Here is a 17724-nt window from a genome sequence, read left to right on the forward strand (position 1 = left end):
TACATAGGGTCGCTATGAGTGGCAGGCGACTCGACGGCACATAACAACAACAACCATCAAATCAGTTCTGACTGCTACAAGAGGAGATTATCCCTCCTTCTCCAGCAGAGCATCTGGGGGATTTGAACTGTGCACCTTTGGGATTGCAGTGTAGCTTCTTGCCATTAGGCCACCAGAGCTCCAGGTCATTTTATCGTTTATGATATACAAATAATGAACAGTATTAAAAATAGATATACATAATCCACCAGAGGCCCTGCTGGAGAAGGAGGGGCAATCTCTTCCTATGCCAGTCAGATCCAACTTGACAGTACACATCAAGAAAAGAAAAAAAGGAAAAAATATGCATAATGAATTATTTTCTTCTAAAATAAAAATATACTTTCTTTAATAGCATTATAGAACCAAACATTAGTCATATCATTTGAAATGTAGCTCTGAGTCCCAGATTTAAATTCTTTTCCCCATTGTATCATCCAATTTAATCCACTTGAATTACTGAAATCAAGTTTGCACTAAATATAGAGTTTCAATTATAAATCAAATAACTTCTCCCCAAAGCAGTTTCATTCCTCAATACTGTATTCCTAAAAACATATGCCATACTTTATCTCAGAAACATGGTATTGTTTCATTCAGTGTTTAAATATATAACACAGAATTTATGTTCTTCTTGTTTGAGAATTTTCATTACTAGCTGGTTTCTTTTAAAATGTCAAGAAGCCCCAATCCTGCAGATGTTACACAGATGCCTATTTCAAATAGTACATACTAGCTTACAATAAGTAAAAGGCATTGTCATGCAATACAAAGAGTTATGACTGTACAAATATATAGTGGTATGAACCATTCAGATAAAGTTTTCCAAGAGACTCAGGCTTCCTTTTTATGTGCATATTATTTCATGCCTCAAAACCAGTTTCACTCACATTTGAATATTTTTGCATGTAATTGTCGACTTTTTTTCTTTCCCTGAAGAGTAAGTGGCCAGGGAGCAATTCACAGCCCTGTGAGGTGAATATTATCTATATTTTATTCGAGGGCGCTTTAGTGGGGGCGTCTGTAGGGATTTGCACTGTGAATTACAAGTGGCTCTGTGGAAAAACGATGGACAATATCCTCCTGTGTGATTTAGAGCCTCTTGAAAATACACTTGGAGGGTCAGCAGTAAGTCAATTCCTACACAAGAACAAGGCATTTCATTTCAGTTTGATTTTATACTTACAGACATTAAAGCTAAGAGAAAATTCATCATCTACCTACCTATGCACTACTGTGTACTAAAACTGCGTTAAGCGGTGAGATTATTCTATGTATTAGGTGCATTCCCTACTCTACTGAAGTTTACACTCTGGTGGAACCAAAATGAACCCCATGGTTTTTGTGTGTTGTTGAATCAATCCCAATGTAAAGCAACCCAGTAAGACAGAGAAGATCTGCCTCGTGGTGTTTCCGAGGCTGCAGCATTACGGAAGTGGACTGTCATGTCTTTCTCCCGTAAAGGTGCTGGCCGCTTTGGAATACTGTCCTTTTGTTAGCACCAGTGTGTTTATCAATTTGTATCATTTGGCCACCTGAAAAGAGAGACCAATGAACAGAATTAAATTGTACATAAATTGTTGAGACCAAAGACCCACTGGAGGGCCAACTATGAGTTAGTTTCAATTCAACAGAACATAACAACAACATATATTTATATATGTTTGTTGCTAGTTACTACCAAGTGCATTGTAACTCCTGGAAATACCAACTGGCAGCCACAGCATTTGTAGCTGAGTCTGAATAATACAGGCTGTTGTTAAGTCCTCTTCTAATCCTGATGTCACACTCTTCTGCATACAGACCAGTTCCTTAAATAGTTTGCTCAGCTTACCAACAATTGGTACTACCAAGGAATTCATATGATGTTGTTGTTGTTATGTGGCATCAAGTTGACTAAGACTCAAAGTGACACTATAAGGAATAGCTTTGAACCCTGCCCTATTCTGAGTCAATGTCATTGTCCCAGTACTACAGTCAATATGTCAACCCATCTGATCCAGGGTCTTCCTCTCCTGCATTGACCCTCTACCCTTCCAAGCATGATGTTCGTACACAAGGAATAGTCCCTCATGACAATATGCCCAAAGTACATGAGACAGAGATTCAAAATCCTTTCTTTCAAGGAACAACCTGGTTTCATCCTCTCCAGGACAATCCTGTCTGTTCCCTTGGCAGTCCACCGTATGGTTGATACTCTTTCAGCAACTCAATTCAAAGGCATCGGTTCTTCTTCTGTCATGCTTACTCATTGTCCAACTCTCTGATGCATAGCAAGTAATTGCGAAGACCATGGCCTGGATCAGGTACACCTTAGTCTCCAGTCTGAGCTCTTCAGAACTCTGAAGAGGTCCCTGACAAAGCTTTCCCAATGCAACTCATCTTTTGATTTCCTGACTGCTGGTGCCAAGAGTGTTTATTGTGGATCCACGCAAGATTAAATTGTTAACAATCTCAATCTTGTCTCCATCATGATCCTGCCAATTGACCTGGTGGTGAGAATCTTGGTTTTCTTTACGTTGAGATGTAATCCATATAAAAGACTATAGTTCTTGTCCTTCTGCAACAAGCACTTCAGGTACTCCTCAGTTGTGTCAAGTAAGGTTGTATCATCTGCATAATGTATGTTGTTCATGAGTGTTCCACCAATCCTAATGCCAAATTCCTCCTCATAAAATCCAGTCTCCCGAATGATCTGTCATGCATCTAGATTGAAAAGGTATGGAGAAAGGACATATCCCTGATGCACTTCTTTCTTGATTTTGAACTATGCAGTGTTTTCTTGCTTTGCTTGGAAGACTGCTTCCTAGTCCTAGTATAGGCTTCTCATGAGCAAAATCAAGTATTCTGGGATTCCCATTCTTTTCAAGATTAACCACAATTTGTTGTGATCCACACAGTCAAATACCTTTGCATAGTCAATAAGACACAAATAGACATTCTTCTGGTACTCTTTGCTTCCAGGAAAGATCATATTTCTAGTAGTTTTCTGTCAGTGTAGTGTTTCAGTTGTTTCTGGAGAATCTTCAGCATGATGTAGATTACATAGACATTAGTGATATTGTTCAATAATTTCCACATTCTGTTGAAAAGATAGATAGATAGTATATATACTGAGATATATGTTGTTGTTGTTGTGTGCCAACGAGTTGTTTGCAACTCATAGTGACCCTATGTACAACAGCCCTAAACCCTGCTCTATCCTGTGCCAATTGCACTGCCTCTGACACACCCATCCTGATTACCCCAGTCACTGAATCAATCCAACTCATACAGGGTCTTCCCCTCCTATGCTGTCCCTCCACCCTCACAAGCATGATGTCTCTCTCCAAGGACCTGTCCCTCCTTACAACATGTCCAAAGTATGTCAGATGAAGCCCCAGAATCCTTGCCTCCAAGGAGCAGCCTGGTTTAACCCTCTCCAGGATGAATCTGTTTGTTTTCTTGGCAGTCCGGGGTACATTCAATACTTTTCTCCAGCACCACAGCTCAAAGGCATCAATTCTCCTTCTATCCTCCCTAGTCATTGTCCAATTCTCTGATGCATAACAAGTGATTGCAAAGACCATGGCCTGTATCAGATACACCTTAGTCTCCATATGTGTGTGTGTGTCTGTTGTTGTTGATTGCCTTCAAGTCGAGCATGACTCATAGCGACCCTACAAACAAAAGGCCTGAAGCTCCTCTACAACCATTGACATTTATCAAAGTTCATAGAGTTTCTGGAGACATATATGTTTTCTTTCTACCTTTCTTTTAGCTTCTTGAAGACTAGCTGTTAGGAATTCTTCTCCACTATGTGCTACCTTGTCAACTGACTAGAATTGATCCATATTTGTTCCCTTTTGACAAAAAAGAAAAAAGGTAATACAATAGAATGTAGGAATTATCTAACAATATCACAAGTATAGCATGTATGCAAAAACTTGCTGAAGATTATTTTTAAATCGCCAGAACAGTACATTGAAAAATAATTGCCAGAAGGTTAAGCTCAGTTTAGAAGAGGCCATGGCACCAGGGATATTATTGCTGATATCAGAAGGATCATGGTGAAAAGGCAAGAATACCAGAAAGATATTTACTTGTGTTTTGTTGCTTGTGCAAAGGAATTTGACTGTGTAGATCATACAAATTATGTCTAATATTGAAAATAACTGGAATCCTAAACACTTAATTCTGCTCATATGCATCCTATAACTGAACGAAGAAGCAGTTTGTGTGAACAGAACAAGAGAACACTACATGATTTACAATCAGAAAAGATATGCATCAGGATGATAGCCTTTCTACATGCCTAATCATTTAAGAAGCAACAATGTACATTATGCAGATGATACAATCTTGCTTGCAGAAAGTAGAGATGACCATAGATATACTAGAGAATGTCCACTTGCCTACAAGCATTTGCTAATATTGTGACCTACATTTTGGCTGCACTCTACTTCTGATAACCAAGATGAATTTAACAGTGTGACCCTGCCAGTCCTTTACACGCATCCCCCCCCCCACTCAATTCTCACCCTAACTGTACAGACAGTACACATGCCACGTAGCACTTAATACACTGTTGTTCACACAGTTAGAGAGTCAAGTCAACAGGATACCCATCCAAAATGAGGACGCAAAAAGGAGTCTTCAAAAGAAAAAATGATCAGATGATTTAATTCATTTTCTTAAATGGTCAGTCTTTTGAAGGCAAGGACTATATGGACACTTTCATATGTGACTGAAGCAAGTGTTATGTTAATAATAAATTGTGGGAACCAATCACCTATCTTTAGTAACTGCCAAGCGTTCTGTGAGCTTTAGTGACGTGGTTCATAGGGAGCTGAGCTGCTAATCCAGAGGTTACTCCTTTCTGGTGGTTCGAAACCAGTGGCAGTTCCACAGGAGAAAGATGCGCACTCTCCTCTTGTGCGAGCTGTCGCCTCAGAAACGCAATGGAAGGTTTCAAATCAGCAGCAATGAGTGCAGTTGACTTGACTCTCTCTGTGGTTCTATTGAATTGCCTAATGGGCTGTTTGAGAGTAAACCATGATCTGTCATATAATTTATTTGTAAGTATATGTTTGTAGGATATTCAATGTGAATAGTGCCACAAGGACCAGAATCCTTTGATTTCATTGTGAACCACGTTATTTCAGAACATAACTACATGTTGTTATCCTCCGTGGTTGGCAGGAGGCCGTGCCTCCCTCCACCAGACTCGGAGAGAGGAATGGCCTCCTCACTTTCACTACCATAACGCTGTACTCTCGCTGACTTCTCAATGGACTTGCAGGTTTATTTCACCAGTAGAAACTGGCCGCTGAGAACAGTTTGCCCTCTGTTCCAGGGCAGTGGATTGTGCCTTGCCTTAGTTGTTCCGACAACAGGACCTGTGACTGGAGAGAAATCACTTGGCAACCCCACGGCTGTCAATATGGCATCCTGACGAAGCCTCAGCTTCAGCAGTGCCTGGGAGGAAGGAAGGTGAGTCCTGTAACCAGTGGGAGAAGCCTGAGACGCAGGCCTCCTGCAGCACAAAAGGCCAGTCGTAGCTGCTGGACGAATCCCTGCTCGTGTACTCTACACAGGACAAGTGGAGGAAGGCAACCCGGCTTTTGAATCACATGTGGATGTTACCATAGATGGCCCTTAACAACTCTTGCTCAGAATTAGTCCTTGATTTCTAAATTAAGTCTCTCTGTCAGATGGAGGATATTAAAGTCGTGGTCTGTGCTAACCCAATTCCATGCTGTTTTCTCAGCACAAATATGTGGAGCTTGCCACGCCAGCTGACAGTTGGCAGCTCCGAGCAGCTGGGCGCATGGATTGTAGCTTCAGCAGGATCTGCTGGTAAACCAGGCGCAGGGATCCAAACGTCCCGGCATGCAAGACTCTCTTCATCTAGAGCTGACCACATGCATGGCACTGTTCTCACACTAACTCCCTGCTCTTCTCTCGCACCCCAGGCAGGCCTCGCATGGACCTCACTAGACTGGCTTTCCCCTTAGTGAGGCTACTAAAAGCGGTTTCTTGGAAATGCAGTGTCTCCTTGCTAGGCTTGCTCTGACTAGGTAGAGTCCGGCAGAGCTCTTGGACGTATGCGGTGGGCAGTAGACTGGGATGCTTGGTTAATATGAAGTAAGTAACCCTTACCCAGATTTTCTTTTTATATGAGATGGACGATTACCTGTAATCTGTTGTCAGCTCTCATATATGGTCACGTCTCATTTCAGGATTGTTTGCTTAAAAAAAAAATACTATTGATGCATAAAGAAAGGGCCTGAATGCATGATGTTTTTACTGGTAGCACGGTAGCAAATAGTTTATTGAGCATGGGAGAGGGTGAGACGCACAGCAGGAGGCTGGACACTCCCAGGATGAATTCAAGACAAATTCTTTCATTTACAAGACTGAAGAGATAGTGTGTCTGTGAAGATCAAGCAACAATGGCAGGAAGTAGGTCCAAGTTGCTGTAGAATTTCACAGGTTTTATATGTAACTCTTAACTCATAGCTGACCCTCCCCTGGGTTTCTGGGTGTAAATCACACAGCTGGAAAGTGTCCATCTCTCTTCCAAAGAGTCTGGTGGATTCGAACTTCCGGAGAGAGGGGCCTTTGAGCTAGCAGCACAATTCCTATGCAACTATGCCACCAGAGCATCCTTTCAATTTTTAAGGATTACTTAAATAGTATTTGTTGTGTAAACTAATAAACTAAAATCTTATTAATTTATCACACTTCAGTGAGGTAGAGATTATATACATATTATACTAATAAAAATAATTATCAGAGAGATGGCGAAATTAGACCATAATCGTTAAACATATGAGTGGTAACTGCTTAGGCATTTTTGTCCACCGAATTGGACAGTCCACCTTTGATAGTCTGAAAACACAGGACTAGAAACAAAGAAAATAATTGTTGAAATAGCCGTCAGGACTTTTGAAACCCTTTCAGGATACCTTTCTGACCTCAATTTGGAGGAATTAGGAAAATTCTAAAATGATGTGATATTCTGTTAATCTAAAAGGCAAAAGGTGTTAATTTAAACTCAACGCTAAATATCATGGCTTTGGATATAAAACATTGTTTCTCAGACTTGTTTTCCTCAATGTTAAAATAATAAGAAACATATATAATCCAGCCTTAAACATATGGTGAAGAGCACGAACTTTATTTAAAAACTAATTTGGTGGGGATCTGGAAAGACAGCGATAACAGTGAGCATAGTTCAATGGCAGTTAATTTTATAAAACATGATGAATGGGAATGTATAAAACACAATGTGAATGAAGGATAGTGTGGAACACAATGTATACGAACTTCGTAAGCAAACCCATATAAAATACAAATTTTTTAAAAGCTAGTGATCTTCACTCTTGATTAGTTTTAGGTCAAGTCTAAGTAGTAGCAACTTTACGGATAATGAATAAGAAAGATTTCTAACATCTTTTTGCCTTTTCTGTTAGCAATTGAGATATGATCTTGCTAAGTTTCAAAACAAAGTCGTGGCTTCTCCTGACCATCGTACCTCAGAGCTGACCCTCCGTAAGATTTTCAGAGGCTGTAAATCACATGGGAGATTTTCCATCTTTTTCTCGAGGAGCACGGGGTAGACTTAGACTGTCTACCTTTGTGTTACAGTGTATTTCTGCTTAGCAAGCTGCAATGCTGACCCAAAAGCTATGCGTCTCCTGTAGTTGAAATCCACCAGAAGCTCCATGTAATAAAGATGAGCGCTCTCCTCTTATGTGAAACCTGAGGGAGAGTAGCTCTGAGTCAGACCCAACCCAAAGGCTTCTCTTAGCTCTCTACCTCAGCCCCTCCCCCACCCCTGCACCCCATCCAGAGACATCCGCAAAGTCAAGTCTGCATGCTCAAAACCCCAGATTTTCCAGAACACTAGTAGTTGCCTTACCGAGTCACATTTCTTAACCAAAATGCTAATTTATTATAGGAACAGTGGAGGAGTACTTTCAGCAGAGTGGCCCAACAAGAATTAGAGTGATCACACCACAGCTATATGGAGCCTGGCTGGGGGAAGAGGAAACAGATGCTAGGGAGGGTTCTAGCGGATGCTAGAGGCTGTTCAATGAGAAAATGTCAACATGCAGCATTGAGAGGGCCAATAAAGTATTGCACAATTCACCAATATAGGAACTTATACATACATGCAAACATATTCCTTGTTCTAGTAGTTGTTACATACTATGAATTTATTTTAGCTCCTCGCAATCTCATGTGACAGAGTAGAATGTCCCATAGGTTTTGTTAGGATGTAATCTGTCTAGAAGTGGATCATCAGGGCTTTCTCCATAAAGCCACTGGGGGGTTTTGAACGACTAACCTTTTGTTTAGAGAGCTTTGCTGGCTTAGCAAGGTAAGGAGGTAAGGTAGGTGAGGCATTGCACTGCCAGTGCAGAGGTAGACAGTTCAAGTCCACAAGATTCTCTGTAGGAGACAATGAGCGGTCTCCTCCTGGGTGATTTACTGCTTCTGAAAACCCCCTGGAGGGTCAGTTGTGAGGTCAGTTCTGACTCAACAACACACAACTACAACAACAACAATCGTTTAACAGCTGCATACATACTCACACTGTTAGAGTTCCTTACAAACATACTTCCTACTCAGAAGATTTCTGGAAGTAACTGCTAAGAGTCTGCATACTTGGAAGGGTTTGGAGAAGAGTGAATGATAGCAAGAGTTTTCTGAGCCTATGACACGTGTGACTTCCCTAAGCGGTAAAAGGTGAAGAGATTATTGTTATATTATTTTCCTTCTTACGAGGTATTTTCTTTGATTGACAAGCTGAAAATGTTCTTTTTAAAAGTTGTGTAAGGCAAGATTAGGACAGAGACATTAGGAATGCAAGTGAAGGCAGACCAAAGACAGACACATTCCAAATCATAGGATTTGATAGTGCATGGTCTGGTAAATTCATATATCACACACAGACACTTGTGTAAATTCCATAATTCCAATCACAGAATGACACTCAGTTTTTTAAAAAAACTGGTGGATTTGAATGACCAGAGAGCTCTACCCTTTGGATTAGCAGCTCCCTATAGACAATGCCAGAGCTTTTATTTTCATTACTTGGAACATTAAATCTCCATCCTAGGATTTCCATTCTATTCCAAAATCAAGCAAATGGTAGGTCATGGTCTTGACAGTTATTTCCTGTACATCGGAGAGCTGGACAGTGATTAAGGATGATGAAGAATTGATGCCTTTGAGTTGTGGTGAAGAATTGATGCCTTTGAGTTGTGGTGCTGGAGAAGAGTATTGAACATACCATGGATTGCCAAGAGAACAAACAGGTCTGTTCTGAAGATGGTGAAACCGACTTTCTCTCTGGAGACAAGAATTGTGAAGCTCCATCTCACATATTTCGGGCACTTGGCCAGGAGGGACCTATCCTTGGAAGGGTGGAAGGACAGAACAGGAAAGGAAGACCCCAGATGAGATGGATTGATGCAGTAACTGGGACAATGGGAGTAGGTGTGTCAGAGTCAGTGTCTCTGGCTCAAGACAGAGCAGAAGACGGAGCAGGCTTCAGACCTGTTGTACGTAGGGTCACTATGAATCACAGGTGACTCAAAAGCGAAAAAACAACAATAACATTAGAAAAATAGACAGGAAAATAACATAAGCATCATGCTTTTAAAAATATATTTCATTTTAAATCCTACTAAGCAAAACTCAGCTTTGGGAGAGTGTTAAACTACGTTAATTTTCTCCAAAGAATCAAATTATAAATGCCACAGATTCTGACTGTGCCTGTGAGAGTCACTGGACAGTTAGATCTTCAAGTGGCCTTTTCCTCACTTTAAAATCTTCATGTGGACATGTCTCTGGGTTGAATTTCTTTCTGTTAGTCAGGTCTTCTACGTCATTTCATTACTGTTTGACATTGATGAATACAAAATTATATCTGGAAGTAAAGCCTAGGGAATGAAGAAGAAGAAACACATCAGCTGAGACTTGAAAAGAAGCCAATTTCCTGTCACTTTTTTAGTAGCAACATGCTGCACTCAATGGCATGTGATCAAGACTTTTCAAAACAAACAAACAACAAAACAGTTACCAAGAAGTCTAACACACTTGGATCGCTTGTGTTTAACTGTAAACCTTAGTGGCTTTTTTGGCTGATTTTTAACATCTGAGTTTACACAAACCCCAAGATTTCAAACTTTCAGTTAGCAGCTGAGGTTCTTAGCTATCTGCACCACTGAGAGACTTTGTATTGATTGTACCTTCTCATTTTATACCTTAATTTCAGCTACATGAACAGAAGACTGGCCACTGGAAGAAAAAGGTGAATCAGAGCATTTGTAGTGGCCATTTATATGTTGAATGTCCTTTTATATGACAGATTTATTTATGTGTGGGATCCCTTATGAATTCTAAACCTATCCGAATATGAATTCTTTGGCTTGGAGGCATTTGTGATCAGACATGTATCATCAAGAGCCTTGATTACTTTGCTTGAACTTTTTAGTCAATCAACTGAAAAAAACCGGCTGATCTCACTTATACTTGTCCACATTACTCTAAGTAGATGCTCCCTTCTTACTTAAACTCCCCATGGAGCATTTGCAAGAATTTTTCAAAGCATAGCACGTATCATATAAACACAGTGAAATACACAGGAAACCATTCACAGATATGATCCTCAAATCTGCAATTGAAAAGACTCCAGAATTTGACCCAACTGAGTTAGACAAGTGCATGTTTTGTTTGCCAGTTGAAAACATAGCTCATAATTTAAGCCAGCAATAAAATATCTGTGAGGAGCATGCAATTAAGAACAGGAAATGTAAAAGGGCAGTATTTTCTGAAAGTACTTAAGAGTCAGCTGTTAAAACAGGAAATGTAACTTAAATTTTTAAGTAATGTTTTCAAGTTAAGTAGTGTATGAGACTTCAAGGTGTTCAAATTTTGAAGTCTGGCTAATTTATAATAATATGCTCTGACTAATATGTGAATTCCAGTATGGTTACACAATTAATTGTTGCCTGTCAGTTTCACTACATGTGGGGTGGCGAAAGGAAAGGGGAGTGCCTCACTTTCCCAGGATGCTCCCCTTCACCCCTGAATAAAAAATGAATGGTCCAGACAGACTGGCAATATAGACAAATCATTTCATTCCTGGTGCTGAGAAGATACCTGTCCAGGTGATTTTGTTTAATTACTTTCTCTCTTTTTTTTCTTTGCTAGATTTCATAGGTTTGAGAATACCTTACCTGACTATTAATCTGACATCTGTATTCGGTCCAGAAGAACAATTCGGGTCCTATTTATAGACACTTTCAGTAAAGTACATCAATAGAAGCCATGCCATTAAACTATACAACATTTTACCTAGAAAATGCTTTGTTATAAATTGAAACAAGATTTGTATCCTTCCTTATGTATCTCTATTATTAATGTGTATTGTTGTTCATCTTCTAAATGAAGGTTCAGTGATTTAAACCCATCACTTGCTCTTTTAAAGATAAATAGTCTCCTCTCAGAAAGATTAACAGCCTTGGAAATTGGGTGGAGGGTTATCATGAATTGCAATCAACTCATCAGCAGTGGGCGTGTATTTAAGTGTCTCTAGTCATGTGATCATTTAGCCTGTCCCAACTAACACAAGGTTGTTGTTCTACACCATTGAGTAGAAACTGACTCGTAGCTGACCATCCCCTGGGTTTTTAGAGACAGTAAATTGCATGGGTGGAGATTGCACATCTTTCTCCTAAGGAGCAGCTAGAGGAGTTGAACCATATACCTTTAGGTTAGCAACACAGCTACGTGTGTGTATGTGTGTGTGTGTGTGTGTGTGTGTTGGTTTTTTAAAAAACTTTATTAAATTTAATGGACATTTACAGATATTTTGGATTTTCATTTATTCGTTGTTGCACTTTTTTCTTTAGCCGCCTTCCCCCAGTTCACTCCTGTTTTTGAAAAGCAAAAGATAAACTTCTTCACTGGTATACAGTTCCCCTGACCCGGCCCCTACCCCTCCTGCTCCAAATGCACTCCACAATGCAATCTTAATTCTGGATTCCTGTGAAAATCATAATATGCTATCATATAGCACTTTTAAACTATTCTCTCCCTCATCTATTTTAATTCAGTATACATAATCTATCCAGTTTTTCTCAGTCTTGCCCCAACCCTGATGTCAGTCACTTTCTACAATAGTGAAACCATGCAGTATTTGTCCTTTTGGCAACACAGCTTCTTATACTAGGCCATAAATGTATAAAAAAAAAGTTGAAATTTGTTAAAAAGATAGTGAAATACTTCTATGATGATTTTTACTATCTTCCAAGCTTTAGTACAGTCTAGGAACTTGATGTATTATTCTAAGTCCACAGGTGTATGACAGTATGAAAAAGAGTGGGATATACCTTTGATTCACATTATTTATGGGGCCTCGAGAACAGAACAGATGCAAATCTCTTCCAAATACACCTTGGCCTTTGGCTGATGAGCTGAGACCGAGCTTTTTATGAGGCATCCCACACACACAGACAGTTCTGTTCCTCTCCAGAGCTCTCCCCAGTGAAGCAGGCTCACCTCTCTACATCACACTGTCAAAAATGAGAGGTTGCCTGGGAAAATGGGATTCAATGGGATTCAACCTTTGGGATAGAGTTGCTCCAGGCACCCAAAATAAAATTAACATTATTACTGGATAATATTGAACCAGTGCTTAATCTGGTAATCACTGGCCTACATAAATAGAAACCAATGTGATGTACATATAGTCTGAGAAGCTCTGGTAGTACAATAGTTTAGCATTTGGTTGATAACACAGAGGTTGGCAATCCGAACTCCACAACAGGAAAATGTGACAAACTGTTCTATAAAGACTGTTGTCAGAACTGACTCATAGTTGGAGCGAGACCAAGACCTAAGAGGCAGTAAATGGCAGGGAAGAAGATTGCCTCTCTTTCTCCTGCAGAGCGGCAAGTGAATTCGAACCACATACTTTTGGATTGGCAGTGCAGCTCCTTACTCCTAAGCCATTTGAGCTCCCTGTAAAAATTTCAACCTTGGAAATCCTATGAAACAGTTTTTCTCTGATCTTTCAGTTTCTGTGTATTGAACAGACACAGCAGTGTTTTGTTTTTAAGTAAGAACTTTTGTTATTCAGTTCAATAAAGATTTTTTTTTTTTACTAACTGAAGTCAAGTTATTTATTGAGTGCTGATTACGTACTAGATATTATTCCAATTACTTGGGACACATCAGAGGGCAAACAGATCTCTGCCCTCACGGAGCTTACAGTCTAGCATTTCCCTCTTCACTTGCACACTGACCCGGGCAAGTCTGTGCCTCTCTGTGCCTCAGCTGCCAAATGGGAGGAACATGCAGAGTCAGCACAGACCATGGATGACATCCTTGCTGTTCTGTAGATGCCAAACAAGACCCTTACCCCTTGCCCTAGCCTATCTCTTAGGCAAGAAATAGAGCTGGATGTTGATTTTTAACAAGAGAGCACACTGGGGCTAGGGGGTTGGAGCTGGGTTGTCTGCTGTGCGATGGTGGTGGTAGAAGGGTTGTGGAGGGCTGATGATGGCTACACAAATTGTTGCTGCTGCTGCTGCTATTTCTTGGTGGCTGCCTTGCTGGCGAGGTCCTTGGCCCTCTCTGTAGCTGCCAGTGCTGTCTCTTTTGCCTTTTCCTTGGCTTCCTTGGCAGTTCCAACAAGTGTCTTAGAAGGGGCTTCACCTTGTAGCTTGGCCAAGATGTATTCAAAACCCTTCATAGTCTTGGTCACATTGCTTTTAAATCGAGCCAGACCCAATTCCTGGACCGCTCTGGAGACACCAAACAAGCTAGAGGAGACCCAGACTTCTCAGCGGATTTCGGTCTAACCACTGTTATGAGAGTTCGCACAGTAAACACAGCAGTTCCTCCACCACTGTCAGCCGGGCATGGTTGATGTTCCAGGTGGAGGTGGTCATGGTCTGATTCTGTGGGTCCGCAATAGAGTCCTCCAGGATGTACACCGAGTGAGCAACATTGGCAGGAAACAATCGCTCAGCCCAGAGCAGCATCCTGTTGGTCTTGGTCGGGAGTCTCCGGGACAGGAGTTTCTGGTCAGGGGTAACCTCCCGGTGTACTATGTCTTCCGTCAAGACATGTTTGCTGTAGGGATTCGGGTCCCGCTGCCAGAAGGCGGCGAACACGTGGTCCCAGGAACTCCGGAGCACGCTCTGGCCCAGGAAATACTTCCCCATTGTCCCGGCCAGGAAGGGCTCAACACCCGCGAAGCATTAGGAGTGCGGAGCCCAGGGGGCACCTGGAGGCCGGGCCAGAGCTCGGCACCCGCCCGCCAGGCTCGCTCAATCACCACCGTACTGCGCCCAAGCTTCTGCCGCCAGGAGCAGTTCAATAAAGATTTATGAGCATGCATGCAGGGTGGAATGGAGAAAGACCCATGGTGGCAATACTATAACTGCATAACTTATACAGTGAGAATGTGAAGCAGAGGCGGTGGTGGGACTAGAGAGGAGGTGATGAATGTGAGATTTAGAGTGAAACTGGCGTTGGGCTGTACCTGTATGAGCTGATGCTCAGGTAATCAGGTTCTAGTCATGTGTATCTTTTTTCAAATTGTGATAATATTTCCATTGAGCTGCCTAATCTGGATGGTCCCCAGTTCCCTCAGCTATAATATATAAAGACCGCAGTAGGAAAATGTTAACGTCCTAGTAATATAACAATGCTTCACATCTGTCATTCACTAAAAGGTGTAAGCTGATTGCATGAGAAAGAGAATGATAATCAGCAATTTAAAAAAATTCCATGAAGCAAAAGAACTTTGAACATGAGTCAGTGGGTGAGCCGATAATGTTATTGCTTTGAACAAGGAAGAGAGGAAAATGACTCGGTGTGGAGGAGAGTATAATCAGTGTCATTTCTAGTTTGAAAAGTATTAAAATTAAATAAATAAATTTTAAATAAATTAAATTTTGAAAATTATTAAAACAGTTCTTTCAGATTATCCTGCATACTGTGCAATGAAAGCAAAGTGTGTTTCTTTTCTTTAATTTATAGATTCTTTTCATTGGAGACTCAACCAACAGGGGGATAATGTACTATCTGATTGAAAGACTGAATGAAACACTACAGGAATGGCAAAAGGTGCACGGCACTAAATTCTATCATAACGTCAATGGTGGCAAGACTTTGATCAGTTATTCCTACTATCCACAGTTCTGGATAAGTCCGTCATTGAGACCAACATTTGAAAAAGCACTTGAACATCTCTTACAAAGGTACAAATAGAACTATTATGAATGGCACAATGCCACAATGCACTGATGTTTTACCAGCAGTCCTAATTGTTCACTATATATCCAGTGTGCTGAAAAGCTTAGAAACCAAGTAATGCGGCTGAAAATGAGCTGGAAATGACAAAGAGACCCTATGATCAGGATGCCAGATATGGTTCAATGAAATATGAGGCAATGCATTTAAAATGTTTACCATCTGTGTTAAGACAACATGTGTTGTTTTTCTTTCTGGATTTCAGATCACGTCCCCTAGAGAACACAGGCCAGACTGTATTGGTTGTTGGTGGTGTTCAGTGGCTTAATTCTAACCACCTGCAAATTATTCACAAGGTTTTGAAGAGGTAAGTGTCTGTAGCAGCCTTTGTCTTTAGTTGTCCAGTAGTTTTGTTTCTCTGTCTTGAAAGGCACTCTTGATGTGACTGACTTTATCAAGACTTCATACATAGAATAAGTAGGCATTTGGAAGGAAGTTCTTAAAGTTTAGGAAAAAATAGTAAAAGTATTTTAATATCTAATTATAATATGGTTCATCTCCAAATTGAGTTTACAACAGATCAAACAGTTCTACTGACAAAAAATCAACACCAATCTGCATCAAGTCTTTAAAATGGAAGTTTAGTCCTATATGCCAGCTAACATATATGAAAATAATTCTACCACATTAGTTTGTGTCAATCTAGAAGAGTATAAGTCTATCATTTTATAATTCTTATTGTTTCATCCAGGGAAAACTTACTCAATATCCTGGTGATCATCAAAACACTAGGAATTGGATTTCATCTTCCAGTGGATGGCGTGCATTTTTTAACTCAGGTAACCCCGTTTCCTCTGAGATGTATGAACTATGTGGATCCTATGAGAATCTCTGCTGGTAGCCTAGTGAGTAGGGAGTTGCACTGTTAACTGATCATAGGCAGTTTGGGTCGACTAGCTGCTGCTCAACAGAAAGATGGGATAGCTCCTCTCTTGTGATTTCTCAGAACCACCTAGAAGGTCAGCTATGAATCTGTTCTGATTACAAGGCAATTATTGACTGACTCATTCTACATGTAAAATGAGATAATATACTTAAGGATTATGATTTCACATCAATAATTTCTGAGACCAGGAGACCATTGTTGTTGTTATGTGCCGTCGAGTCGCCTGCGACTAATAGCGAACCTATGTACAACAGCCCTAAACTCCGCTCTGTCCTGTGCCAATCGCACCGTCTCTGACACTCCCATCCCAATTATCCCAGTCACTGAATCAATCCACCTCATAGAGGGCCTTCCTCTCCTGCGCTGTCCCTCCACCCTCCCAAGCATGATGTCCCTCTCCAAGGACCGGTCTCTCCTCACAGCACGTCCAGAGTTAGATGGAGCCTCAGAATCCTTGCCTCCAAGGAGCTACCCGGTTTAACCCTTTCCAGGACAAATCTGTTTGTTTTCCTAGCAGTCCATGGTATTCTCAATACTCTTCTCCAGCACCACAGCTCAAAGGCATCAATTCTCCTTCTATCTTCCTTGGTCATTGTCCAACTCTCTGATGCATAACAAGTGATTGGGAAGACCATAGCCTGTATCAGACGCACCTTAGTCTCCAGAGAGACACCATTGCTCTTCAGTACTTTGGAGAGGTCCCTAACAACAGACTTTCCCATGGCAATGCGCCTTTTAAGGAGACCATAGTCAATCAAAAAATCTATTGTACATATCTTGGATTTACAGAAGAATGGATGATTTACTAAACTATAAGAAAATAAATGAAATGGGTGAAATACAAGAGAAATTGTACATTGAGTATTCTCTTCCCCACCCTTAATATTTTCTACATCCTTAAAGGCTGGAGAGCCTAGTGGTAAGAACCTGCACTGCAATTCCAAAGGCATGGAGGTCAAATCCACCTCAGAAGGATTATAGGCAGTCTCCTGTACAATCTACTACTTCTGAAACCCCACTGGAGAATCAGATATGGGTTGGTTCTAACCCAACAGCACACAACAACAACAACAAAGGCTGGATACAAAATTAAACCCATCATGTGAAGTTAATGGTTTATTCAAATTTTCTTATCTTCCTTAATTATTGTCCAGCTCTAGGATGCATAACAAGTAACTGTGAAGAACATGGCCTTAGTTTACAGACGGACATTGTTGCTCTTTAGTACTTTAGAGAGGTCCCCTGACAGCAGATTTTCCCAGTGTAATTCATCTTTTGTTTTCCTGACTGCTGGTGCCAAGATTGTTGATTGTGAAACCAAGCAAACTGAAGTTATCAACAATCTCAGTCTCTTCTCCATCTATCATGAAGCTGCCAATTGTCCCAGTGGTGAGAATCTTTGTTTTCTTAATGTTGAGCTTCAATCTATATTGAAGACTCCAATCCTTGACCTTCTACAGCGAACACATCATATCCTC

General features: G+C 40.8%; 1 protein-coding gene and 1 pseudogene across 1 annotated transcript in view; one reads left to right on the forward strand and one right to left on the reverse strand.

Moving 5' to 3' along the window:
- The window catches only part of CPED1 (cadherin-like and PC-esterase domain containing 1), a 354996-nt gene that overhangs the window by 310486 nt on the left and 26786 nt on the right, over window positions 1–17724 (forward strand). The window contains exons 17-20 of the mRNA XM_006882700.1: window positions 5375–5511; window positions 15088–15308; window positions 15566–15667; window positions 16052–16139. Coding sequence (XP_006882762.1) covers window positions 5375–5511; window positions 15088–15308; window positions 15566–15667; window positions 16052–16139 — 548 coding nt within the window. The remainder of the gene's footprint in view (window positions 1–5374; window positions 5512–15087; window positions 15309–15565; window positions 15668–16051; window positions 16140–17724) is intronic.
- On the reverse strand, window positions 13604–14267 carry LOC102849690 (annotated as a pseudogene).

The sequence above is a fragment of the Elephantulus edwardii genome, unplaced genomic scaffold, assembly GCF_000299155.1.
Source record: "Elephantulus edwardii isolate Elephantulus edwardi_28Jun2011 unplaced genomic scaffold, EleEdw1.0 scaffold00022, whole genome shotgun sequence".
Taxonomy (NCBI): Eukaryota; Metazoa; Chordata; class Mammalia; order Macroscelidea; family Macroscelididae; genus Elephantulus; species Elephantulus edwardii.